The 27843-nt window shown below is 42.7% G+C and overlaps 1 protein-coding gene across 1 annotated transcript in view; it reads left to right on the top strand.

Annotated features, from left to right (window-relative positions):
- NAV3 (neuron navigator 3) overlaps window positions 1-27843 on the top strand; it is an 862925-nt gene that overhangs the window by 261502 nt on the left and 573580 nt on the right. Inside the window, exon 10 of the mRNA XM_039497831.1 lies at window positions 5406-5808. Coding sequence (XP_039353765.1) covers window positions 5737-5808 — 72 coding nt within the window. The 5' untranslated portion in view covers window positions 5406-5736. The remainder of the gene's footprint in view (window positions 1-5405; window positions 5809-27843) is intronic.

The raw sequence follows: 27843 nt of genomic DNA, 5'->3' as shown, positions 1-27843 counted from the left end.
TAAGAATGCATGGCTGATCAAAATAGGTGCATCTTACTTTTTATACCATCTAATTAAGGACCTAACACAATACCCGTTGAAGTCAGTGGAAGCCTTGTCATTGACTTCAGTAGAGCTGAATCAGGCTCTAAGGCCCAGATTTTTAACGCATTGGTGCACTCAACATTGGAACTCCTAACCCATTCAAGAGCCTACATCTCATTTTCATTTCCTAAGTGGAGAGATGTGCTGGAGAGACATGGGCTCCAAATAAGCAGAGGAAAAAAAGAGCATGTAGTCTGTAATTTTAATAATGTGAACACTGAAGATTTATGCTTGAAACTAGATGGCAGACAATACCAAAAACACACAGTTTCAAGTATCTGGGTTCCAGAATCTGGGAAAATTTGGAAATGGAGGGCAAAATTAGAGTTAGGATAATAAATGTCTGGCTCAAATGGAGAGAGAGAAATGGTGTAGTACGTGACAGGAAGATACCCGTAAGATTAAAAGAGTCTATAAAATGGTGGTCCATCCAGGTTTAATGTATGATGCTGAATGTTGGGCAGCAAGAAATATGAGCAATGTGAATGTTGAGATGGATGAGTGGTGTAAACAATAAAGACAATATGAAGAATGTGTAAGCTAGAGTCATGCTCAAAATAACACTCATAAAAAACAATGAGGGAGTGTGGGCTCAGGTGGCTTGGTCATGTAAAGCACCATCTAGACTAGGTGGGTAAGAGAATCCCACATATCAAGCTTGAAGGAAAAAGTGGCTAGCCCAAAAAGTAATAGGATGTCATAAAGGAAGACAAATTTGTATGTGGGGTGATAGATGAGATGGCGCTGAACTGAGAGCGCTTTGGAGGGAGAGGATTTGTAGAGAGGACCTTGTTTGGGATAAACGCAAGGAAGAAGTGCCTTAGTCTCTTGAAGGTGAGACTTAGTTTACTAAATAAATTAGGCTTTGCAGTGCTGAGCACAGCAATGCCTAAATACCTTTAAAAATCTGGGCCTGATTGTTTTATATGCCAGACTGTATTGTGATGTGTATTCTGAAGTGATCAGAGATTATCAGTAAATGTTACCTCTCTGTTACCTGAATGAAAGTGTTAATGAACTCCCTGGTTCTTTGTTCTCTGTTGCCTTACTAGTTAACTGAGTGAGAGAGCTCTGTCATCAAGAGTTTGATACTTGGATTTTTCATTACAGCATGAATAATGAGAAATACAGTTATGAAAGGCAGACCTTTTTTTTTTACTATTATTGCCTACGTGTTAAAAAATCCCATATAAAATAAAATAGAGAATTATAAATTTGGGGCTACCATAAATCTGATTAATCAACTGAGGGCATGAATTACAATCCCTCATATTGAAAAGTTTGAAGACCCTGAAAAAAGCACTGAATAAAATACATACAGACTGCCTTTTTGTGCTTTGCATGCTTAAAGTAATAAGGCCAGTCTAATAAAAAAAAATGCATTCTGTTCAGCTCCTGCATTATAACACCAGCAGTTTCACAGAATAGTGTGATTGCTTAGTAAAGGGGATAATATGATATACATGTCAGACAACCAAATGCACCAAGAAGTCAAAATCAAGCAGTTCTTATCTTGGACACACTGAGCAATAAAATTATTCTAAGTCTGCAACAAACTTTGCAAAGTCCAGATGTTGTCTGCAGCAACAGCATTTCATGTGTATATCCTCACACCCTGCAATTTATGAACTTAGGACATCCCCCAAGTATCACTGAAGTTTATAAGCTATTACTGAAATTGATCTGCTTTGTGATGCAACAAGACTTTTTCATTTATAAAAGTTAGTTTTTAACTGTGCAGGTGCAGTAAGTATGAATAATGGTACTCAGCACCATTCATCGTAAGTATACTTTAGAAACATTAAGGCCTTGGTCCAAAGCCCCCTGAAGTCTGAGATCCTTTTCATTGACTATAGGGGCTTTGGATCATGCCTTAAATAATGAATAGAAACATCTTTTCCATACAGTGTACAGATTTTGAATAATCTTTTGTGAGTATTTTCATAACCTGGTCCTGCGCTTTTCCAGTTGCCAAACCCCCCCCCCCCCCCCCAAATCACCTTTCATCTCAGAATCTACAATCTCTGGGTTTTGTACTTCAGACTAAAATGATATGCTTGGCAAAACAAAGCTGCTCATGTGATGCACTCATCCAGTTGCTTCCCCCATGCAGTATAACACACTGATTTCAATCCCCTAACTCACCAGTAGAGATGTACCTTTATTTATCAGGACTCCCTGATTGAGTGAATGAGTAGCCATTTGCCGTTATCACAAGTATAACATACAGTGGAAAGAACTTAATGTTTCACATTTCAGTGGTTCTGGGAACAACTGCAGCTTTATTACTCACAGAACCTCCGCCGGATCAGTGAAATGGACTTTGACTACCCTGTTTTGAGTTGGACACTTTGGGTACCGCCATGCTGCAATATAAGCCCAAGGTTATTAGAACTCAAGTTAGCAGTCCCTGGGTTTGTTAACCTAGGGCTTGAGCATCTACACTTGTTTGTAACCCCAGGTTAGGAATTGTTGAACCCTGGGTTCCAACCTGGGGTTCTAGCATGCGCACTGCATTATGCGGGCCTGAGTTCAACCACCTATATCTCAGACTTCCTAGCAAAATATGCCACTCTAGCCTTTTTTTTGGGGTGGAGTGTGGGAAGGTATGACTGTCCACCTAACTTGACTGTCCAGTGCACAAAGCAAGTCGGCCAGTGGGATTGTGGAATACATGTGTCTGGTGGGGCCACGTCTACATTGCAAAGTAGTAGGGCTTGAACCCTGGTCCTGGCTTGACTCAGGCTAAGACTCTCCACCCCTGTGGGGTCCTGGGACCCTGGCTCCGATCACTGGGTTAGTGTGATTTGTGTGTAAATTGAATGGGGGTTAGGCTTGCACCTGGGCTTACATTGCAGTATAGATATACCCATTGTGTTCTTTACCCAGTGCAATAATGGGCTTTCACTATGTGTGTCATTTTTGCATGCTCACTTTAATTCCGCTGTTGGGTTTATCCCACCCGCCGTTCATCCTCATGCTTAACAGTTCACCTAACATATGGCAGTAGCCCTGCACAACAAACACCCATGGTGAATTTTCTTAATGAAGTGATTCATGAGAGACCTTGCTCCTGTCATGGTAGAGGAACTATTGTTCCTTTTTTTTTTCCTGTTAGAGTAAACACGAGTGTCAGAAACTGAAAACTACATAAGAATCCCTGATCTCACTCCACTGACTCCAGTATGTTCTGCCTTTAAAGTCTTAGGCAAAAATATAAAACAGAAGGAGGAATAAACATGGAGAAGTTCCAACCCTAGGAATGGGTTGGAAACCACATGTAGTGGGAAATCTTCTGTCACAGTGTGAGCAAAGAGCAGCATTCAGATACAAATGATTTGTGAGTGCAGAATACTCAATGAAATCCTGATATGAATTACAAACAAATTTTGGAACCTTGGGTGTGTAAAGTTTGGTTCCCAAAGCCACAGTTAGGCACCCAGGTAAAAGTGCCCTGAACTTCAGAGGTGATGGAGCTCCCCAAGAAGATAATGGCAGCATGAAGCAGCTTTTATCTAGGTGCCTAGATATGCAATTTGGAGACTAATTTCAGGCACCTAAGGTTTGAAATTTTTGGCCTATCTACATATTGTGATGAATTACATTGAAATGTTGACCTATACCTGAGATCCTGTTTCAGAGCCCATTGAAGCCAATGGGAGCCTTTCTATTGACTTCATTGGGTTTTGGATAAGGTTCTGTATGAGCAAATAACCTTTTTAAAACTCATCTTATTGGACATAAATCACATGTTCTATTGCACTTGTTCAACAACTGCACGTTGCTTTATACTCTCTAACTACAAATATTTTTCATTTCCCACTAAATGGTTATAAGTCACACTGTGAATATTGTGCATTTAAAATGCATTGACAGTGCATTTAAATTAATTTTTTATGTGAGCTTCATCCTATCAATTAAATCAGTTCAAATACAATTGGCTTTTAATTGCACTAAAGGCATCAGTAGTCCACAGTTTTATTGTAGCACAAACATGAAAATATATTTTTGGCTCTTTCAGTTATTGTTATTAATAGAACAACGAGTTTTGGCAAGCAAATGTCACTTGTATTGATTTTTTTCCCAACTGTAATCCTCTACAAATATTTGCTTTAAAAAAAAAAACTTCTTAAACTCGCTGGGGACTTAGTAATTTGACTGTGAGTTTTCTCTTGCTTCATGACCCTGTTGTTGGCAGGTGGACTATCACCTTCCTAAGACACTGACAAAAAATGTTCTGGGATAGTAAGACCAAAGGATGTAGGATTAATATCTGTACCTTTGCTCTAAGCAGTTTTTGTTTGCCTTTTTCCTTGTACTCTGCATAGAGTTGCACATGAGGTCTGTGAGATATATGCTACCATATATACCCTAAGGTGGTGAGGCTGGCATGGAGCTTCTCGGATTTTCAGAGTAGCAGCCATGTTAGTCTGTATCCTCAAAAATAACAGGAGTACTTGTGGCACCTTAGAGACTAACAAATTTATTTAAGCATAAGCTTTCGTGGGCTACAGACCACTTCATCGGATGCATAGAATGGAACATATAGTAAGGAGATATATATACACATACAGAGAACATGAAAAGGTGTGAGTTGCCCTACCAACTCTAAGAGGCTAATTAATTAAGATGAGCTATTATCAGCAAGAGAAAAAAACTTTTGTAGTGATAATCAAGATGGCCCATTTCAGACAGTTTGATAAGAAGGTGTGAGGATACTTAACATGGGGAAATAGATTCAATGTGTGTAATGGCTCAGCTATTCCCTGTCTCTATTCAAGCCTAAATTGATGGTATGTAGTTTGCATATTAATTCAAGTTTAGCAGTTTCTCGCTGGAGTCTGTTTTTGAAGCTTTTCTGTTGCAAAATTGCCACCTTTAAGTCTGTTACTGAGTGACCAGAGAGGTTGAAGTGTTCTCCTACTGGTTTTTGAATGTTGTGATTGTTATGCCAACTCTGTCTACATATCTATTCAAGTGACATCATCTTAGGACCTAATCACATCAGCCACATCATCAAGGGCTCATTCACGTGCACATCTACTAATGTGATATATGCCATCATGTGCCAGCAATGCCCCTCTGCCATGTACATTGGCCAAACCGGACAGTCTCTATGCAAAAGAATAAACGGACACAAATCTGACATCAGGAATCATAACATTCTTGTCAGAGTATGGCTTTTCTTTCAGCTAGACTGACTTGCAAAGCAGCTGTAGTAGCTACTTTCAGTAATAAAAGTGCCATATAGAGAGGAGAGAATTAACTACAAAGGGTTATGACAAATTTCAAACTAATCTTGTTACATATCTCTTTCTCAGCAGGTTCACTGAGGGGATGTAACCTTATTTAAAATGGAAACCTGTGACGGAAGATAGCAGTTGGAACTAAAGTATTTGGTGAATGTTTCTTTTTTAATGGGTGAACTTTTAAAAACGATATGCTGGTTCGGAAGGTACGAGGAGTAAATTGCAAAGTTTATTTTCTCTACTCGATCGATGGATTTTTTAATCATTCCTTGGAGTCAATGAAGTTCAGAGAAGGCCTGTGATGGAAAAAGCAGCGGATCTGTGTGTTTGTAGTTCCCACATTTTGGATTAGTTTGCTGTCTTGCTGAACCGATTCCGTTTTGACGGGCAGGGCGTGAATGTGATGGATTTATCTTCAGAAATGAACAGACATGGAAGGAATCCAATAAGTCACAAGCTAGAAGATCAGAAGAAGGTAAGATTATTGTTGATGTTAATTAGCTAACTTTGAACTGCTTATGCATTCTTAATGTGATTTCAATAAGCTGGAAACTAAAATGCTTTACAAGATATAGTAATCTGCCTTTTTACTTGTAGAGTATTGCTGTACAGCAGAGTTGTTAGGAATCTGAATTTTGTTATTGCCGGGTCATTTTGCTACCCCCCCACCCCGAATTTGTTTAGCAAATTAGTTGACAAAACTTTTACTTTGCTATCAATGCTGACTTCATGCCAAAGTCCTGCTGATCTGGAATATGTGTTTAACTTTGTGCTGACGTTGTCTGAGTGCTTCATCCCTTACAGTGAGAGCCTCCCAATAGTAATTCTGAACAGTTCTGTTATCAAACTTGTCATTCATTTTGGTCCATGTTTCTGGACTACCTTATGTAGTTTAATTAAAGAAAATGATTTTTATGCTATATCAAGCATCCTTTTGGCTGATCTAGATCCTTCACTATGTTAGATCTTACTTTTTTTGTTATCCCAAGAGGATCATTAGATGCTATTTATGTCTTGGGCTTCTCTTGAACACAGACTGGTAAATGTTTAAAACTGTGTGATGGTTTTGTGCTCAGGGACTAGGATGAGTCCGTCAAACATCACTTCACTTGTGACCTAAGCCAGGATATATATTGAGTACACTGGCTAGTGCATTAACCTCCTGTGGCACCTGCCCATAAATAAAACTGTAGCAAATGATGCCTACTGGGTTTTATGGGTTCCTTAGCATATGCATCTGTTCAGCAAAAAATAAACTTCACTTGTTTATGGCCAGGCAGATAGAAAAAGCTACACAGTGCAACTTGAAGAATGTGAGTATTATTAGGTTTCTGAAATTTGAGGAGAATTACACCATTTCCCTCTCCTGTTCCTCCCCTCCCCCGCCCTCATGAAATAATAATGTAAAAAAGAAATTGGGAATCTCCTTCTTCCTCCCACTAGAATGGAAAAAAAAGGTGAGAGGCCCTGAGCTCTGTAGGTCTGAGTTCAAAGAACTTGCAACCAGTTCTGCGAATCACTGCACTGAGCAGTAACATTTCATTGCTTCCAAATCACTTTTAAGATTCCAGTGGAAGACTGGTATGTTACATATTGAAAAGTTTATTATTATACAGGTTTGTCAATAAGAGCCACTAAAACTTTGGAAATTAAATAGAAGTAAAAGTCATTGGCCAAGTAATTAATTTTGACCTTGAATTGAAAGCTACAACTCAGTGGACTTTACTGACAGCCTAAATGCAACTGTTGCAAGTCCAGTCAGAACTCAATACTTGGAGGATCCCTGGAGTCTGTGTGTGTCTCTTTGTGTTAAACTAGGCCATTCACAGCTGTTAGTCTTCTGAAAGTATTGGGAATTGCTGGAAATATAGCAGGATAACACATATGACAAAATATGTCAAACTACTGGTACTGTACTGAGAACATATATTGAGCCTTTGAGCTCCTTTTTGTGTAACAGAAAATACTCAAAGGTATGATATGACATAATTGACTTGGAACTTGAGACTTCTTCCAATCCCAATTCCCATCTGTCTACCACACAAAAGCAAAAGATGAGCAATATTAGTATTAATCAATACGCAAGTATTGCTCTCTGAGTATTATCCAATGTCGAGTGTAATGTGCTTCAGTCCGGTATTTTAAACAAATCCCTCCGGTTCCCTCCTTTCCCCTCTTTCTTCAAGTGAAAGATTGCGCCTTCCTGGCCTAGTAGTGGTGCTGAACCTATTATGCAGCAGATCTAGGTTCGAGGGAGACTCATGTTTCCTAGAAAGATGGAGATTGTTTCAAAGGTGGTCTGGTGTACTTGAGGTCAATTTCTTTTCTTTGAATAAGTTTGAGGATTCTTTATCCAGCACTAGAAGAACTAACTAAGCAAGGACTGGAGAACACTGTTTTATAGCTTCTATAATCAGTATGTCCTGTGATCTAGATATTTAGGAATTAATAAAAAGCAACAAGAATCTCTGAAATTCATTTTCATTGCTAACAGGAATCCTTAATCTTTCTGTGAGAAGCTATTGTTATCTGGTTCATTAACTAATAGACTGGTGTGATTTTAAAAGGGTTTGTATGTTAATCATCCAAAACTTTTCAAGGCCTGGTTTGTAGTATGTAGAAATGCGAAGTGCAGACATAAGCAGCGTGGGTTATTTATTTACATTGCAGCTGGTTGAAAGCCAACACAGAAATAAATCTGGCAGCACTGTGCCCTGCTTTTATAGAATGCACTGCCTTTGGCAAATTGTCTGACTCAACCTAGTACGTCCAGCGCTCTGGTGAAACAATGCTGCCTTACCTGGATTGGGCCAGGCAGAACCAAACTGAAGCTTTTGCATAACCCATATTCTCATAGGTAAACAGAAAACTCAGTGCTCTGGGGAGGTTTATTTGTAGCATGACTACTTCTAGTGGCCACTCTGCCACATTGTACACATTGTATTCATGTTGGCCAGTTGAGCATGAGCATAGGGAAACAGGACAAATTATAAAGCTAATTTTTGTAGTAGGGACTCGTGACTTTTTAGTTACGTGTACATTGGTACCCATTAAAAAGGTAACATTTACCAACAGATAACACCAGATGGTATGTGATATCTGCCCAAATTGTACATATTGCACATTTTGGGGCAGAGGGGGTTAATTCTACATATAAGATAAAATGGAGGTCTCAATAGGTACTTATATTGCCTTTATTACAGACAGGTCTAAGTACTGCATGCTTATATGACACTCATACTGTGCAGATTTGCATCCCATTGTATGTAACCTGAATTTTAAATCTGTACATACTTGTCCCATGGCTGAACACCTGTGCGGTTCATGAATCATTGGGTAAACCCCATGATAAAATAATTCTAATGATTTCTTTTCAGTATTCCATTACATCTAAAGAACTGGCAAGTGTCACACAGAACTTGCATTTGCCCCTCCCCTCACATATTCTCTCAGCCCTGCAGAATTTTTGCACATAGCAGGGCTCCAAGAATGAGCAGGAGTTTTTCTGAAGCTACGCCTTTCACCCACAGGGGCTCAGTGGGGCTGGGTGCCAGAACTGATAGCAGAGAGACTGTGTCTTCAGAGATCTCCGTGCTCTCACCTATTGGCACCCAGGCAGCATGGAGCTGCCGCAGCAAGGAGGAGGAAGCTCCTTGACTTTATTGCTGGGGTGGCAGGAGCAGAGGGGAACAGGCTGGAAGAGTTTAATTTATAGATATCAAGGCCAGAAGAGATTGTTGGTATCATCTATTTTGACCTTCTGCATAACACGGGCAATAGAACTTCCCTAAATTAATTCCTGTTTGAACTAATGGGCTGGGACAGAAGTATCAGAATGAGGGTGAGGGAGAAAAGGGCTGTTGCAGGATCTCTTACCACCTCTGCGATCATCAGGATCTTCTGGCCCTTCTACCACCTTCCAAAAATGCTCCCAGGGCTCCTCACCCCAGGCTGTCCCTCTGTGCCTGTGGTTCATACTAATTCTCCAAACTCCTCAGCTCTGGGGCACCCTAACAAGAAAATAAGTGCCCATTTCTTACTGGAAAGAAATGTCACTCATGCAGCTACCTGCCCATGGCTTCATGGGCAGGTAGCTGCACGAGTGACATTTCTTTCCAGTAAGAAATGGGCACTTATTTATTGTTTGCATTGTGTACTGTAATTGCTGCATTTCTTATATTATCTAATCATACAGTTCAATGACACGTATATCTGAATAGCGAGCGGTTGTCTTACTGGCTTCAATATGATACACATGTTTGAATTTAGTATGTCCTGAACTGTACAGGGAACACTGGGATATCAGCTTGAATAACTGGCTCCTGTAATGCTATTGTTTACCATATTTGACTATGTTAAACAACAGTAAAGATTACTTCAACTATATTTCATTGTTCAGTATTGTGCCTTTGTTTTATAAATCCACTCAAAATCTGTGATCTGCTCTTCATGTGCATATTTTACAGTCAACAAGCACAAATATATATAACGTATTTTGCTTGCTTGCAAAAGAACGTCCAGTATTCCCCAATTAACATAGCTATTTTTTGCAAGAAAGTCTTGCTGAAGACATTCCTTTGATGGACTACCCAGGTTACTTGGTATCTTCAAAGAACACCTGCTAGCCTCAGGCAGACAAAGGAAAGCATTTGAATGATTGCTGCAGCTGTGGCCTTGTCAAAGTCAGGAGACCACATGCACTTAAGGGTGTATGTTTGTATGTGCATACGTGCGGGTGTGAGGCAATGCTCAGGCAAATAATACAAGCTGCAATATCTTCAAGCATTGCTTATGCATGTGACCTTGTGTGAGCTTGTAAAAATGCTTTAAGAAAGATGGAAAAGGTATAAAAGGCATCCCAGAAACAACACTGCTTCATTGCTCAACAAAATTTTGGCATGTCTGTTTTGTTGTCTTAGTGATTTACTACTCTCTGTTTAATGTTACCTAAAGTTGGGGGCGGAGCGGGGAAGAGAAAGAGTAAGAGAAAAATGGGTTTTCTCTGATACCTACATTCAGTAAACCTGACACATTTTCTTCCTTTAACAATAAGTGTCTGTTGGGAGTATATTTGTTCATTGAGGTCTTGGTCTATTAAAATATTTTGTATTTAAAATCACTCAGTTTTAATAGGATCCTATAGTAATGATCTTTCTGCACTCTCAGTATTAGGATTTGCTACCTCAATGTCATTACATCACAGGTAAGTACATAGGCCCAGATTTTTAGAAGTCTTTAGGCATTGCTCCGCTCCATGTTGCAACGTCTAGTCTCACTTTCAAAAATGACCAAGGCATGTAGGAACTTAAGTAATTGACTTTCAATGGTACATAGGCACTGAAGTCACTTTTGAAAATGAGACTTAGGCTCTCAAGTCAGTTAAGCATTGCAATGCTGAGTGGAGCAACGTCTAATACCATTAAAAATCTGGGCCATAACATTAAGAAGTCTGATTCTGAAATCTTGACACACCTCAAGCTCCTACTGTACAAAAATATTATAAATGTCTAAATGAACCCTAAATTAGCAAAGACTTTTCTTGGTATTCTCTATTAACCTCCCTAGACCAAAATTTGAACAGGTGGGAAAGCTAAGAATCCATAATTTGTAAACCTCAGTAATATATTGGCATATAAATAATCCGACCTATGTTCCCGATATAATTTATATCATCAGGAAAGGAGCTTTGAGATGTTAAGGGCCTGATCCAAAGTCCGTTGAAATCAATGAACTTCACTGGATTTGAATCTTGCCCTAAAGCTTTGTCTGAGCATGTTTCAGAGATTGTACTTACTTTCAAAAAGTGCTGAGTCCTGCAGTCCTTATGTAGTCAAAAGGGTCACGGATGTCAATGGAGTTTTTCTTGGCTACAAAGACTCCAGAATTAGGCAAATAAATAAAAAGTAACAGTAGCAAGGTCAGTACACCCAAAAATTAATGTAGTATTTTTTTAAATTACCTGGTTAAATAAAATACTAACCATAACAATGGGAGTTGTAACATGAAAAATCATTTTTTCCCCATCATCAACAAAGCCAGTTTGTGGGGCTCTTGGACATGCAAGTGACATGAATGTGTGCATGCCAGCAAAATGTACCGTTCCTCTAGCCTTGCTGTTTTCCTTCTTGTAAGGAGGAGGATTTTCAATTTTATAAGAGTGCTGTTCTGTGCCCTGCTCATTTACTAAAATGGAGCAGACGGGGAGTAGTGGAAGGTGTACTTACTAGCATTTCAATTTTCCCATTAAAATCCCTTTTCTAGATTTGGTTTTGGATGGGTCACATAGCTGAGGAACGGGGATCTGAATAATGTTGCAGATCTCCTCTTGGAAGGCCTCTCTCCTCACCCACCCAAACATACCTTGTCTCTTCCCAAGTTCTCCTGTACTGCGCTGGGCCCCACCGTTTACTACCCCCTACCTTGCCCCACTATGTATGTGCGTCTCTCAGGGAACCCTTTAGAAAATGGAGGACTGAAGACCTGGTTAGGAATCGTAGAGCCCAACAATCACATTCACTACTACCATGTGTCTCTCAAAAAACTGAGAAGGCTCCTGTGTTCAGGGACGTTTCCATTGATTTTTACAAAAAGCAGTGTTTTAGTCTCTGTTTTTGTAATCCTTGTAAACTGGGCACCTGAAGGCAAAGCCACCCAGCTCACTGAGCAGGTTTTTGACTGCAGGATGACTAAGTCGTATTAGTGTTTGCGCAATATGCCTCAAGTGGCATGTGACCAAGATTCATCACCAAATTTGGTCCGCTGGTTGGATCGTTAGTTTCCCCTGCCCGGGCCGGGTACCGACAGGGAGTTTGACATGAATGCTGATCCTGAGTGCATTTGTGTTTCAAGAACCACCTCATTGCAGGCCTGCCATGTGTTGCCACCCTCTCCTTTCCTTCCTCTTTTCCTCCACAATGTCTCCCTGTGAACCATGTTCCCCAGCACAAGTCTCTTGATCCCCTTCTATCCATCTGCCAAAATCCTCCTGGGTAGACTCCTTGGCTCCCCACTGAAATCATTCCATATGCTGCTCTGCTATAAATTGTCCCAATTGTAAAATCCATTTACTCTAGGTTTAATGTGCAGTATTTAACACCCTGTATTATACAATGTGAAAACAGGTTTTAATAATTTGACAAATGACCTTGGCCTTTTCCGCACTTTAGAGTCCTTTTATTACTATTTTATGACCATGCTAATAAATATGTAAGCATTTGTTTTTAATATGTATTTGTTCTTTTCATTACTTTTTTGATTTTCTGTAACAGGCTCTTAATTAGAAATGTTTTGACCCTGAGCTGAACAAAACTAACTAAGAAGTAAAATGCAAATTATTAGTTCTTTCCTTTAAAAAAAAAATTGCCTGGCTTTGTTTTGTTTTCTGGTTTTCATCATTATACATTAGTCCTATAACTGGCTGCTTTTCTTTGAGCCTGATGTTATCCTTTAAGCTCTTGCTGCTAATGCATGCTTGATATTGAATAAAACTCATTATGGAATACAAAGTAGAAGTTACGCCAGAACGTCATCTCTGTCTGTTCGAAGAGACTCAGCTGCTTAGCAGTTGTTTGTGTTGGCAGATTTTTGTGTAATCAAATAGCTGAGATGAACACCGCTTTGTATATACACATACTATATTATTTTCTGACATGCATTGGAGAGGGGGTTGGAAGAGAGAGAAGGGTTTGTGATTTGTTTTGTTCTGATTGCCTTTTTTGTTTTCAATGCCTTTCCAGCAAAATGTAGGTTGTAAACACTGGAGTTATATAGTGATTATTAATTATATAGCACAATGGCTCTTCGCTCTACAATAAAAAGTGACAGATTCATGTCTCCCTGAATTTAGAATCTAATGAAACTTACAAGAATGTAAACTTTTGAACTAGATATTATGGGACCATGTTTATTCCCTTTTACTTAAAGTGATTATTACTTGTATTCCAGTAAGGTCCAAAGATCCCAGTCAGGACTGAGGCCTAATTGTAGTGGGCTCTGTAAACAGAGTACCTGCCTCAAAGAATTTACAATCTAATTTGAAACCAGGCACTGACAGAAAGAAGTAGGAGGGGGCATGAAAATAGCGACAATCAGACCATACGGTTATGCAGCTTCACTATTGGGCAACTTGATGGTTTCCAATCATTTCTACTGTTTTTGTTTGTGAAAAATAAAAAGATTGTAACCAGCCTTCCATTATAAATCCTATTTTTGATCCGTCACTCTCTACTTTGACAAAGAAAATTCTCATTCTTAGCCTTGGGACACAGGAGAAGTATTTTGATTTTGGTGGCAGTAAATTGCTGAGCAAATAGGCTAAGATATTAAGCTTTTCTGCTGCTACTGTTCTCTAGTAAGGTTTGAGAAACCAGCCTGTATACAATGGCTGCTATTAAGTGGTCAGTGCTTGCCAGCCGTGACTGTCATTATTTCCTAATCAAAGTGAATGTGAATGATTATTTAGCTGCTTCTGTCTAAAAATTGCTGCCTTTCAGCATTTTGGTCAGTGGGAGCAACTTACACTGGAGGCAGTGTGGTTTAGTGGAATGAGCATTGGAGTGGGAACCAAAAGAACTGGGGTCCAGTCTCAGCTCACTCACAGACCTGCTATGTGACCTTGGGAAAGCCCCAGTATGCAGACAGAGATGTCTACACAGCAACAAGACACCCACTGCTGGCCTGTGCCAGCCAACTTGGGTTCACAGGGCTGGGGCTTTTTCACTGATGTGTAGACTTCTGGGCTCGGGGCTGGAGCCTGTGCTCTGGGATCCTCACAGTCCTAGAGTCCAGGCTCCAGTCCCTAGTGCAGGGGTCGGCAACCTTTCAGAAGTGCTGTGCCGAGTCTTCGTTTATTCACTCTGATTTAAGGTTTCGCGTGCCAGTAATGCATTTTAACGTTTTTAGAAGGTCTCTTTCTATAAGTCTATAATATATAACTAAACTATTGTTGTATGTAAAGTAAATAAGGTTTTAAAAATGTTTAAGAAGCTTCATTTAAAATTAAATTAAAATGCAGAGGCCCCTGGACTGGTGGCCAGGACCCAGGCAGTGTGAGTGCCACTGAAAATCAGCTCGCGTGCCGCCTTCGGCACCCGTGCCATAGGTTGCCTACCCCTGCCCTAGTGTCTAGGTCAGAGATGCGCAAACTATGGCTCGGGGGCCACATCCGGCCCTCCAGATGTTTTAATCTGGCCCTTGAGCTCCCACCGGGAAGTGGCGTCTGGGGCTTGCCCTGCTCCAGCCGGGGAGTGGGGTTGGGGTCTTGCTTCACTCCTTACGGCTCCCGGAAGCAGCGGCACGTCCCTCCTCTGGGTACTATGCATTGGGGCAGCCAGGGGGCTCCGCACGCTGCCCCCACCACAAGCACCGCCCCACGCAGCTCCCATTGACAAGGAACCACAGTCAATGGGAGCTACAGGGGCAGTGCCTGCAGACAGGGCAGTGCGCGGAGCCACCTGGCCACGCCTACATGTAGGAGCCAGAGGGGGGATATGCCGCTGTTTCTGGGAGCTGCTTGAGGTAAGCGCCATGTGGAGCCTGCCACCCTGACTCCCTCCCATGCCCCAAAACCCTGCCCCAGCCCCGATCCCCCTCCTGCCCGCCGAGCCCCTCGGTCCCAGCCCAGAGCACCCTTCTGCACCCCCAGCCTCTCATCCCTGGCCTCACCTTAGAGCCCACACCCCCAGCTTGAGCCTTTCCGCACCCCAACTCCCAATTTCGGGAGCATTCATGGCCCACCATACAATTTCCATACCCAGATGTGGCCCTTGGGCCAAAACGTTTGCCCACCCGTGGTCTAGGTGCTGTGTGTAGACATACGCTCATGTCTCTCTGTTGCCCTTCCTACCTTTTGCCTGTATAGACTGTTAGCCCTTCAGGGTGCGTGTAACAGGGTGACCAGCCCCTTTAAGGGCCTGGGGACCTGGGTCCAGCCAGTCCTGTTTGATCATCAGACCCAGCTGGGAAGGGGTTAGGTGTTTTCTACAAAGGGCTGAGAGAGCTCAGTTGGAGGGGAGCTGCAGGAGGGAGGTTAGCTACTCTGGAAGCCCCGGAGCACGGGGGGAGAGAGATGCAATTGGAAAGGCTTCTGATTCCCTGCAGCCTGCTTTGGTTGTGAGTTATATGTTTGAAGAATAAAACTGCATTGAAGGAAGGTCTTAAAAGACACTGGGCATCACGTCAGTCCTTCCTGGGCTGGAGAGACAGACCAGTGGTATACAGTGAGATTCTCTCTTACTATGCATTTATACAGCATCTAGTACAATGCGGGATCTTGGTTGAGACCTCTAGGTATTACTGTCATCTTGTTATTAATCATCACAACATTATGACATAGTTGTAGCATTTCATGATTCCACATCATGATATTACAACAATAGTATATGGATCCCAAAAGACATTCCAGGACTTTTTAATGTGAGATTCCCCTTTTGAAGTGTGGTCAGTCCTCATATTAGCAGATTAAGGGTTGACAGTACTGTCTGAGTGATTTTTTCTAAGGGTATGTCTACACTACAAGACTATTTCGAATCAACTTAAGTCAAATTTGTGGAATCGACCTTATGAAGTCGAATTTGTGTATCCACACTAAATACACTAATTCGACTGTGTGAGTCCACAGTAACGGGGCCAGCGTCGACTTTGGAAACGGTGCACTGTGGGAAGCTATCCCACAGTTCCCGCAGTCCCCGCTGCCCATTGGAATGCTGGGTAGAGCCCCCAATGCCTGCTGGGGGAAAAAATGTGTCGAGGGTGGTTTTGGGTAACTGTCATAATTGAACCGTCAGTCACGCCCTCCCTCCCTCCCTGAAAGCGCCTGCGGGCAATCTGTTTGTGCACTTTTCTGCTCAGTGACAGCGCGGGCGCCACAGCACTGTGAGCACGGAGCCCGCTGCAGTTATGGCCGTTGTCAACTCCTCGCACCTTATCGTCCACCTCTTCCACAGTCAGCTGCTGAGAAATAGGGCTACTTTTCAGTGGTGCTGTGAGCACTGGTGGACCATGGGGGACGTTTTACCAACATCAACGTCGGGTGGCCAGGCAAAGTTCATGACGTGCGTGTTTTCAGGAACTCTGGTCTGTTTAGACGCCTGCAGGAAGGTAGTTTCTTCCCGGACCACAAAATAACTGTTGGGGATGTGCAGATGCCTATAGTGATCCTCGGGGACCCAGCCTACCCGCTAATGCCCTGGCTTGTGAAGCCCTATGCAGGCGCCTTGCACAGCGACAAGGAACTCTTCAAATACCAGCGAGCAGCGTGACCTGTGACTGTTCAGTTTCTTTACAGAGAAGCTGAAGCTGCCCCTGTTTCTTTACCAAGTTACTGTTGACTAGCATCTGCAGTTACATACCCCGTCCACCCCACTTCCAACACACGTTTAAAAATAAAATACATGTTCCACTGTAACTTTACAAAGGTTTCTTTATTGATGACTTTGCGTTAAAGGGTTGAAACTGGGACGCAGACTGTGCTGGGTAGGATGTGCGGTGATGTAAAGACCGCCTCTAAACTCGAGGAATGACAGGCTCCTGCTCCCAGAGCGGTCTGCAGTGCCGGACTGGTTGTTTCAACGGAGCCTGCCATCCCTCCTTTTTGGGACTCTGTGTGCGGGGGCTATGTGGCCTTGTGGCAGGGGAGGACAGATACAGATTCCTCTGCTGCGTGGCTCTGTGGTCCAGGACAGGGACCGTTGCATGAGATCTGTAACCCCCCTCCCCCGCTACAAAGTCACGTACCCTCCCACCCACACAGAACCTGCAAACCACCTCCCATACCGACCAGGGTGCCTACTGACTGCACTGTGTGTGTGACCTGCTGCTGATCCTGCCCCCATCTCTGTACCCTGCTAAAGGTGACTGTCCTATGCAATACCCTACCCCCTTCCCCACCTACCCACCCACCCCTTCAAACACAGCGTTGGGTAAAAAAGCATGACGGAAACAGTAATTAACAGCAAAGTATTTTTAATAATTAACCAGACAGTCAGGGGATGAAACTGGGATTGGGGCTTGGGTGAGTCAGGAAGGGAAGGAATTCTCAAAAATTAGGGTATGAGAGCTTTTGGGTACTTGAGCACTCTGCTGGGTTGCAGTGACACTTTTCACGGCCCCTGGCACCACTCCTTCTGGTTACTTTGGGTGACAGGAGGTATGGGACTTTGTGGCGGGGGAGGGTGGTTGCAGATACACTGCGGGGGGGCTCTGTCCTCCTGGCTGCGGTCCTGCAGAACATCCACAAGGCGCTGGAGCGTGTCCGTTTGCTCCCTCAGCAAGTCCAAGCAGCATTTGAGTCGCCTGCTTGTCTTCCTCACGCCACCTCTCCTCCCGTTCGCTGTGTGAGCGCTGGTACAGAGAGAGGGTCTCCCTCCACTGGCTCTGCTGGTCCGCCTCGGCTCGGGAGCACCCCATAACTTCAGCGATCATCTCGTCCCGTGTCTTTTTCTTTCGCTGCCTAATCTTTGCCAGCCTCTGTGAGGGGGATGCTGTGGCAGGTCTGGAGACAGTCGAAGCTGTGTGATCGGAAAAAGGGAGTGAATTCCTTGCAAAGATACATTTTTGCGAACAATGAACACAGTCTAGTCTGTGTCTCTGAACAACACCATGCACAGCACCTATCTCGTCTGCGCTCCTGCAGCAGGCAATCCTGAAAGCATAAACTCTGCCCCTGTTCTACCCCATCGCAGTGTCCCCCGACCCTTGCACTTCTGGGTTGAGATCCCAGTGCCTGATGGTGCAAATTTCATTGTCGCGGGTGGTTCTGGGTAAAGTAGTCAGTCATTCCTTCCTCCGGGAAAGCAACGCCAGACAATCATTTTGAGCCCGTTTTCCCTGGATTGCCCTGGCATATGCCATAGTGTGGCAACCATGGAGCCTGTTTTGCCTTTTGTCACTGTCACCGTATGTGTACTAGATGCCGCGGACAGAGGCGATTCAGCAGCGCTACACAGCAGCATTCATTTGCTTTTGCATGACAGCAGAGATGGTTATCAGCCATATTGCACCATCAACCACGCCAATGTTAATTGGCAAGGTGATGACGGGTAGCAGTCCTACTGCACTACACCTTCTGCTGCTGTCATAGGTGCCCCTGGCCAAGATCAGCCGGGGGCGCAAAAGACAAAACTGGGAATGACTCCCCGAGTCAATCCCTCCGTTATGGTATCTAAAAATAGAAACAGTCCCGCCTAGAATATGGGGCAACTGTACTAGGGTTGCAGTGTATCAGAGAACTAGAGAGCACAGCCACTCTGTGTCAGATCACGCAGGAATGACGAGCTGCATGCCATTCACAGGGAGTGCCCCTGCAACAACCCCACCTGTTGCTTCCCTCCTCCCCCAGCCTTCCTGGGCTACCGTTGTAGTGTCCCCCCATTTGTATGCTGAAGTAATAAAGAATGCAGGAATAAGAAACAGTGACTTGTTAGGGAAATGAAATGAGGGTAAGGCAGCCTCCAGCTGCTATGATAGTCCAGGCAGTACAGAATCTTTTCTTTACACATGAAGGGCGGGGGCTAATGGAGCTCAGCCCCCTGTTGCTATGATGAAGATGGTTAGCAGGCCGTCTACTTATGGGCTGACGATGAGGATGGGTAGCAAACCTACTGCACTACACCATCTGCCACAAGGCTGATGATGAGGATGGGTACCAGTCGTATTGCACCGTCAGCCACCCATGAGGCGGGGGGGGGTGAGGGGCGAGGATGCTACCGTAGCGTGCCGCAGCATCGCGTCCACCAGCAGCATTCAGTACACATAGGGTGACATTTACAAGAGTCAAGAGACGATTTCTTTCCCTTTTCCTTCTGGGGGTGGGGGGTGGCTGTACATTGACGAGCTATGCCCTGAACCACCGCGGACACTGTGTTTGACCCTAGAAGCATTTGGAGCTGAGCCAAGAATGCAAATGATTTTCAAACACATCGGGAACTGTGGGATAGCTTGCGTCCTCAGTCCCCCCCCCTCCCCCCGTGACCGTCCATTTGATTCTTTGGCTTTCCGTTATGCTTGTCACGCAGCAGCGTGCTGACTCTCTGCTACGCCATCTGTCCGGAGATTTTTTAAAAATACTTTGGACCAGGCGTAACATTACGGTAATTTTCCTAATTAGATGCAGGAGTCGCCGAGCGAGATCGCCCTGAGGAGGGTCACTGAAGGAGATAGAGAGCGCATGCCGCGTGAAAGCCAGCACAAAGCAGGGGCCTATGCTGCCAGTATTATGGAGGCAATGCTCCCAGAAAACCTCAATAAAGCCTGGCGTGCAAAATTGTGCTACCACGGAGCACCCAGTAAGGCAGCTCTCCCCAGGAACCCCCTGCGGAGGCTTTTCGATTTCCTCCTGGAGAGCTTCGTGGAGATCTCCCTGGATGATTTCTGTTCTATCCCCATATATATAGAGACCTCCTTTACACATACTTCAGATTCCTGTTATATTAAGAATAAAAGTTTACATGTTTAAAGCACTTACTGACTGCTCCTTCCCCTGATTCAGGGTCCGGGTTAACGGCCGGGGAGGGTTGGTAGGGGATCTCCGTGAGGGTGATGAAGAGATCCTGGCTGTCAGGGAAGCCAGCATTGTAAGCGCTGTCGCCTGCCTCGTCCTCCACAAACCCTTCCTCATCTTCCCCGTCTGCGAACATCGCCGAGGAACTGGCCGTCGACATTGTCCCATCGTCAGAGTCCATGGTCACTGGTGGGGCATTGGTGGCAGGCTCCATAGCGTCCATTTGCCGCTTTGATTTTTTGGTAGCCTTGTCTGGGGTCCTTGATTTCACGCGGCGCTGCGTTGCATCCCGCCTGTATCCTCTGTCTCTCATGGCTTTGGAGACCTTCCCATAGGTCTTTGCATTCCGTTTTTTGGAGCGCAGCTCTGAAAGCACAGACTCCTCGCCCCACACACCGATCAGATCCAAGACTTCCCGGTCACTCTATGCTGGGTCCCTCTTTCTATTCAGAGATTACATGAACTCCTCTGCTGGAGAGCTCTGCATCGCTGCCGGTGCTGCTGAGCTCGCCCCGATGTCCAACCATGAAATGAGATTCAAACTGTCCAGACAGGAAAAGGAATTCAAATTTTTCCGGGGCTTTTCCTGTGTGGTTGGTCAGAACATCCAAGCTCGGACTGCTGTCCAGAGCGTCAACAGAGTGGTGCACTGTGGGATAGCTCCCAGAGCTACTAAGTTCGATTTGCATCCACACCTAGCCTAATTCGACATAGCCATGTCGAATTTAGCACTACTCCCCTCGTCGGGGAGGAGTACAGAATTCAAACTAAAGAGCCCTCTATGTCGAATTAAATGGCTTCCTGGTGTGGACGGGTGCACGGTTAATTCGAATTAACGCTGCTAAATTCGAATTAAAGTCCTAGTGTAGACCAGGCCTTAGACTTAAATGTTGTGCTTGTTTCTGTAATCAAATTAGCCTCATTCAAAGTGTAATCCGCTGTTTCCCTTCCCAGAAATTCCAGACTTCCCAGGAACCAGTCAGATTCTCCTCTGTGTGTCCTGTTGGGTTCAACACATCCATGATTACAAACCTGTAGCTAGAATTACCTTTCAAACTTGTTAAAAATGAATAAACCAGATCTTCTGCTCCCTTGCAGCCTCTGACAGAACAAATAAGCCTCAAACATAAAAATTTCACAGAGCAGTTTTAATACTAACATAGAGTGGAGCAGAGACAAGTGGGTGAGATAATATCTTTTATTAGATTTAAAAAAAACTCTGATTGGTCCAATAAAAGATGTTACCTCACCCCTCTTTTGTGTCTAATATCCTGAGACCAACATGGCTACAACAACACTGCATAGATTGGAACACTTTATTTGTTCAGCTTTTTTTGCTTGGTGCTAGTTGTCCTGCCATGTTTTACATTCTGCTCCAAGTGCTGAGAAGGTCTTGCTGTGTTGGGAATAATAGCGACACTTTTTCTCAACCTCTCTGTATGATTGATGGCTGTTTTACTAATCCATTGTGTTATGTTGTCTTGAAAGATTTGAATTAGATTGTAAAGTCTTTGAGGGCAGGGACTGTGTCCTCCAGGGAAATTGCTTAGTGCAACTGGGCCCCAAAGCTGACTGAGGTCTCTGGGAGGTACTGCAATAAAAGATTTAACATCATTTCTTCTACTTTATTTGTATGTCTGTCAGGTGGAGTTCCCAAGCTATCCTGCTCCTATAATTCACAAGCACACTGACTCTTCAGGAGCTCTTGGCAAATTTCAATGAGATGCCTTTTTCCTGCTGCTGTAGCAGAATCCAGTGAAGAATTAGAGCAGCTAGTGACTATACTAAAAAATTGTGTATTTGTGAGAGGGAAATAAAGGAACTTTTTATTAGTCTGCATGCCATAGCAACTCATTTCGTATGTGTTGAATGCATGCTTACAAAGTAGTTTTAACTTATATCCACAGCTGCTTATTATATAAACTAATTCTTCCTTATTATATATATATAAGCCTGCTCATTCTTAAGCAATTTATGACAGAAACTGAGTAAAACCAAACCTGTTTAATATTTATGACTGCTACATATAGGCTACCAAGTGGTATCATTATTTGAGCCTTTTACTATATATCATTATTATTATTTTATTTTATTTATTGTTAATGTCACAGTAGTTCTAGACATACCCACTGAAATTGGCAGCCCATTGTGCTAGGTGCTGTACAAACACATGGTAAGACACAACTCCTGCCCTAAAGAGCTTACTGTCTAAATAGAGAAAACAGAAATGTGTAGATGAAAGGAAGCGTTATCTCCATTTTACAAATGAGGAACTGAGGCACAAATAGATTTAAATCCTAATCCTGCCTGCTTCAGTTCAGTGGGATTACTCACATTGGTAAAATTCAGCATTTGCAGGATCAGGTGTTGTTAAGGTCACGTAGAGTTTACAGCAGAGGCACGACTTGAACCTATGTTTTTTGCCATCCAAGCCAGTGCCTTAACCACAGAACCATACTTCTCTCCATCTTGTGCCTTATGATTACAAATTCTAGTTGTACATTCATGATGTACTTGTACATAAGGGCACTGTTCAGCTATTTAATAATTTCCAAAAATAATGTTTGGTTACCAATATCATTTTTCCTCTAGCGCCAAAGTACAAAGGAGTCTCTAAACGGCAGAGAAGCATTTAGGGAAGGTTTGCATTTTATCCTTCACTCTGAACATCCTTCCCTTTCTCAGTTTCTGTTGCAACTAAACATATAGATATTCATTTTGATAAGTAATTAGGTGTATAAATATCAAGTATAATGTTGCATATATACTATATATAAGTAGACCAATGTTGGGTTGCTTAAGGGGAAGAAAAGTAGACATAACTACTAACCTTTTTTTTTACCTTCACTTCAATGTTACCTGTATTGTATTTCCAGTACATGAAAACAGCATTTATTTAAAATGGAAGGATACTTTGTTTTTGTTCAATTGGAATGACATAAAGTATTAGTTTATCATAGTGTCCTGTTTAAATCTGGTATAATTCTGTTTTAGTAGAGAGAGACACTACCTGGTACATCAATCTGCTTTTCAATACATTTTTAATATTACATTCCTTCATGTCATCTTCATCTGTCAGCATCATACATTGCTATTCCCTTCAACTGAATTTCTTGCCAGAGTGACATAATACAGCTCTAGCCCTTAGGCTTTGCGACTCAGAGGAAAAGCATCCTAGCCTCCAGACTTTTTTTTTTATCTGAAGGTATGCAGCAGGCCAGTTGCCCCTCCAGTCTAATGTTCATCATTCATGAAGGAAAAAATAAACCTCTGAATTGAATGTAAGTCAGCAGACTGCATTTACAATCTGGCTCATAGACGTTCTTTTCTGCCTGACAGTTGGTGGTTTCCTTGTCCTTTCCTTCTCGATTGCTTTCCCCCTTCACAGTCAGCCACATTCTCCCTGCTTGCAATACTCCTACCAAGCCCTTCCTACACTCTTGCCTTCCTCTGTTTCGCTTTCACTCCTTCATGTACGTTCTCCTCTTCCTTCCTTTTCCCTACTCCCTTGCTTGTGTTAACTCCCCCTTCTATCATCAGCCTCTTTGGAAAGGATAAATGGACACAAATCAGATATTAGGAATGGCAATATACAAAAACCTGTAGGAGAACACTTCAACCTCCCTGGCCACACAATAGCAGATCTTAAGGTGGCCATCCTGCAGCAAAAAATCTTCAGGACCAGACTTCAAAGAGAAATTGCTGAGCTTCAGTTCATCTGCAAATTTTACATCATCAGCTCAGGATTAAACAAAGACTGTGAATGGCTTGCCAACTACAAAAGCAGTTTCTCCTCCCTTGGTTTTCACACCTCAGCTGCTGGAACAGAGCCTCATCCTCCCTGATTGAACTAACCTCATTATCTCTAGCCTGCTTCTTGCTTGCATATATATACCTACCCCTGGAAATTTCCACTACATGCATCCGACGAAGTGGGTATTCACCCACGAAAGCTCATGCTCCAAAACGTCTGTCTATAAGGTGCCACAGGACTCCTTGCTCCTTCTATCATTCCCACTCTCATTCCCTTGTTACCCCTTTTTATGTATAACATAGTCACAATGAGGCAGGCCAATAAGCACCTTGATCTTTTATTTAAATGTTATATCCCTTCTCCCCATCTTTCATCTGTTTCTGTGACTTGTCAGTTCCTCAGGACAAGGTATGTGTCTTCCTGTGTATGTACAGCATCTAGCACAATGAGGCCTGGACCTTAACTGGGGCCTTTGGGTAATACAAATGCCAACAATAGTAGCAACAATAAATGGCAATATTACATTTTCCTTTTGCTGTATGTCTCAAAAATGAGTTTTTAAAGAAGTATGAAATCTACATTTCTTAGGCTTTGCTGATATGAAATCTCATTTTTGTGATCTGGTTTCCACCCACAGATGTTTATTGTGAGTAATTCGTCATCCTCCTCTGTCAGCAAGGGAGCAGTTGCACTTTTCACACATGCTTTTTCTTTTTCTCGTCTCATTTGCTGTTATATTATATTTTAATTTAATCGGACAGGATTTGAGCACAACATAATTCATCCACGGAGAGGAAGGGAAAAGGCTGCCTCTCTCTGCTGCATGTGGTGGCAAAGCCTCCACATATAGCACAGAAGGGATCTCTGATGTATATGCAGAGAGACCCCTCAAAAGGGCTGCTTTCAGCAAAGTCAAAGCTGATAGGATTGGTCCCTTCTCTCTGTGCCCAAAGGTCTCTTCCCTGGACTTGAAGAGACCTTTGGGCACAAGGTCTCTGTGTGGCTCAAAAGCGTCTCTCTCTCACCAACAGAAGTTGGTCCAATAAAAGATATTACCCCACCCACCTCATTTCTCTACTTGTGGTAATGACATTTGTTGCATCAGTTCTGTGACCGAGAGCACAGTGATACTCATGCCCACAAGTAAAGAAGCTAAGGGCAGCTGCCAACGCTCTGTGTTTTAATGAAAGATTTTTAAAGCATACGCCCACAGTTTGCAGCTTGGAATGGATGAATCCCAGCAGGGCGTGTTAAAAAGGTCACATGGCTCTGTATGTATTGGTTGGCATCAGAAAAGAGAACAAGAGGAGACTGTAATACACAAAGACGTAGTGGTTCCCTGTTATGACTCTGAAAGCTCTAATAAGCTCCAGTGAAAAACCAACAAATGCTACATCTTTGACACTGCCGTGGCCACCACTGAAAAGCAACATTTACCCACAGTTACCACAAAGTGGAATATGAGGTGCTAGTGTTATTTCCCAATACTTTCCCTATCCTTGTGGTAACAATGGGAAAATATTGACTTTTTAATGGTAGACACTTTTTCTGCACCCACTCCTTAATCAGAAACAGTTACATGCATCTCGTTGCAAACTTCAGTTGAGGCAGATTAATGTTAAGGCCTAAGCACCTTGATTTTGTTGCCTCTTGTGTTACATTTAGATCGTAAGCTCTTTGGGGCAGATATTTGTTTGTCTTATTGATCTGTAAAGCACCTTGTGCACTTTTGTGGGTTATAAAATAATTAATAACCATGCAAATGTATGCATTCCTATACTGGAGTCATTAGTACTTTGCTTTCAAGAGGAATGATATTAAATCATGGGACAGGAAGTGAGAGTTCTATTCCCGGTCCTACCAACTTCTGTGTGACTTTAGGCAAGTGACTTAAACTCTGTTTTCTCCATCTATAAAATTAAGGAATTTGTGACTCTTAATTCACAAAAAGCTTTGAGATACTCAGATGAAGGCCCTATATATTTGCATAGTATTTTTAAAATATATTATTAATAATAATGAATCATAATTTGTATTTTACTATTCGTTTTATTGTTGTGTTCCGGTAGTACCTGGAAGCCCTGCTCACGGAGCAGGATCCCACTGCGCGAGGCACCTGTACAAAAGCATAACAAAAAGATGGTCCCTGGCCCACCATTAGATGGTCTACTCTGTTTTTTTTGGTCTCTGACAGTGGAATATTCCCAATTCTTCAGTAGAAGATGACCCCCTTCCTTACTATAAAAACAAATGTCAGCTGTGCAGCATTGTGCTATGTGAGGGAGTGGGGGAAATCACTCATCTGAGGATAAGGGAAGGTTTACAGATTAACCTTCCCTCCCGAGCCACCTCCACCAAGAAGCAGCATAGGCTTTGAATCATGATAGTTGTTACCCCTTGTAACTTTTTGCTTAATTTCCTAGTTAGTTTCTCTGATCCTGTTTACTAAATAAAAACATCAAACCAAAGATCACAGTCACAGTTGGGACAAATCACAGATACAACAAGAAAACATCCAAACTCTCGACAGCCCAGACTCTTTATCCAGAAAACTAGCAGATCAATTTGATATGGACCCCCACGCCAATTGCCATTTTGCCAAGCTCATCTGTTCTTCTTTTTGTTTTTCCTCAGTCATTGCTAACAACTAAAAGACTGCGCAAACAGTGAGAGCTAGAGTTTCAGGTGAGTTGTTCTGCACCTGCAGACAGGCTGGACAGTAGTGCTGCCATAGGTAGTATAAAAATACTGCTTTAACAACTGCCAGAGTCTGAAAAGCAATGTACGTGGCACATGTCTGTCCTCCTTTACTGTGGTAGATAAGGCTGAATCCTCTGGTGTCTGAGAAAGTCAGAAAGGCAATTGTCTGTAAGTCTGGCCATGCAACAGTGGAACTTCTATTTTTAGGTCAACAGATCCCAAATAAAGACACTAAGGGACCAGAATAGTAGAAAATGTTCCATAGTATCCTCTGACCCAGAGCTGGCTTCCTGTGGGCAGCCTTTCATGTGCTTCCCTCGTAGGTTACCTCTGACATACAATTTACTGTGAAATACTTGCCGCTGTATTATCCCTGTACTTGAAGGGAACTCTAGTTTGTGTCTATATGTTACACTTGGTCATATTTATCTAACCTCTTTCAAAATGACAGTGATCTCTTTGGTTTATTGATTCTCAGTGATTCTTAATGATTCATCAGGTTGACTATACATTGTGTAGAGAAATATGTTCTTAATTAATTTAAACATTTTCTACCTATCAATTAAATTTAGTGTCACCTTGTTCTTGTGTTCAGAGGCTGAAATCTGATTGTCTCTCACAAAACCAGATATTTATGTTACATGCCTGTATATTGCCCTGTAAAGTAAAGCAGTGCAGGACAAAAATCAAATGGGGGGGGAGGGCGAATGAAGGGGAGAAAGGGAATAGAAAAGAGCTATCCAGAGAATTGGAATTTAGTTCTTCCCTGAAAGCAGATGGAGCTGGTAACACTGAGCTTTAGAGTGACATCAGTCCTGTTGTAGAAAGAGTTTTCTGGCTCTCAATCCAAAGCAGCTCTGTTTTTACAGATTGTACCAGTTGTGGAAGCCAGTTTGTACAGCAGCCCTGGCCACAAACAAATAGAATAAAATGGCACAAATAGTACCCAGGAGTTCAGGAAGCCAGAGCTAACATTACTTTAGGTTTAAAAGCTGCTGTATAAATACTTGGCTTCTCCTACAGAAAAATACTCCAATTTTCTACACTATTCGGTAATCTGTGGTAATGATCCAAAACAATGCAGTAAACACTGTTATAAGTAGAGATGGGCCCAATCAGAAAAATTCAAATTTGGACCTTTTAGAAGTCCCAAAGTTTGTGTGTTTGGATCTGGGGGTTTCTTTTTGGCCCAATTTGAATCAAAGAAGAGGGTGGCTTTTGTTTTTCTATTTTTTTAAATATACAATTATGTTGAATTTTATAAGGGCTGCTGTATGCAAATTATCCAGCATGAAAACAGCTGCAAAATAACCCTCAGGTGGTCAGTACTTCTCTTCCTTTATCTCTCTCTCTCATTGTTGGGAGAATGATTAAAGCAAGTTAAGTCATTCTTCCACAGTGTACACACACAGTGTGGCTGCTGATTCTGGCCAATGCAAATTTGAGTTGTCAAAAATCTTGTAGTGTTTTCTTGATATGTCAGTTCATGGAAAAGCTAGAGAGAGACACACACAGACAGAGTTCTCTTTTGTTAGCAGAACAGCTGGCAGAACAGACTG

This window comes from Mauremys reevesii, linkage group 1, assembly GCF_016161935.1.
Source record: "Mauremys reevesii isolate NIE-2019 linkage group 1, ASM1616193v1, whole genome shotgun sequence".
Taxonomy (NCBI): Eukaryota; Metazoa; Chordata; order Testudines; family Geoemydidae; genus Mauremys; species Mauremys reevesii.
This window is presented reverse-complemented; position numbering and strand designations above follow the sequence as displayed.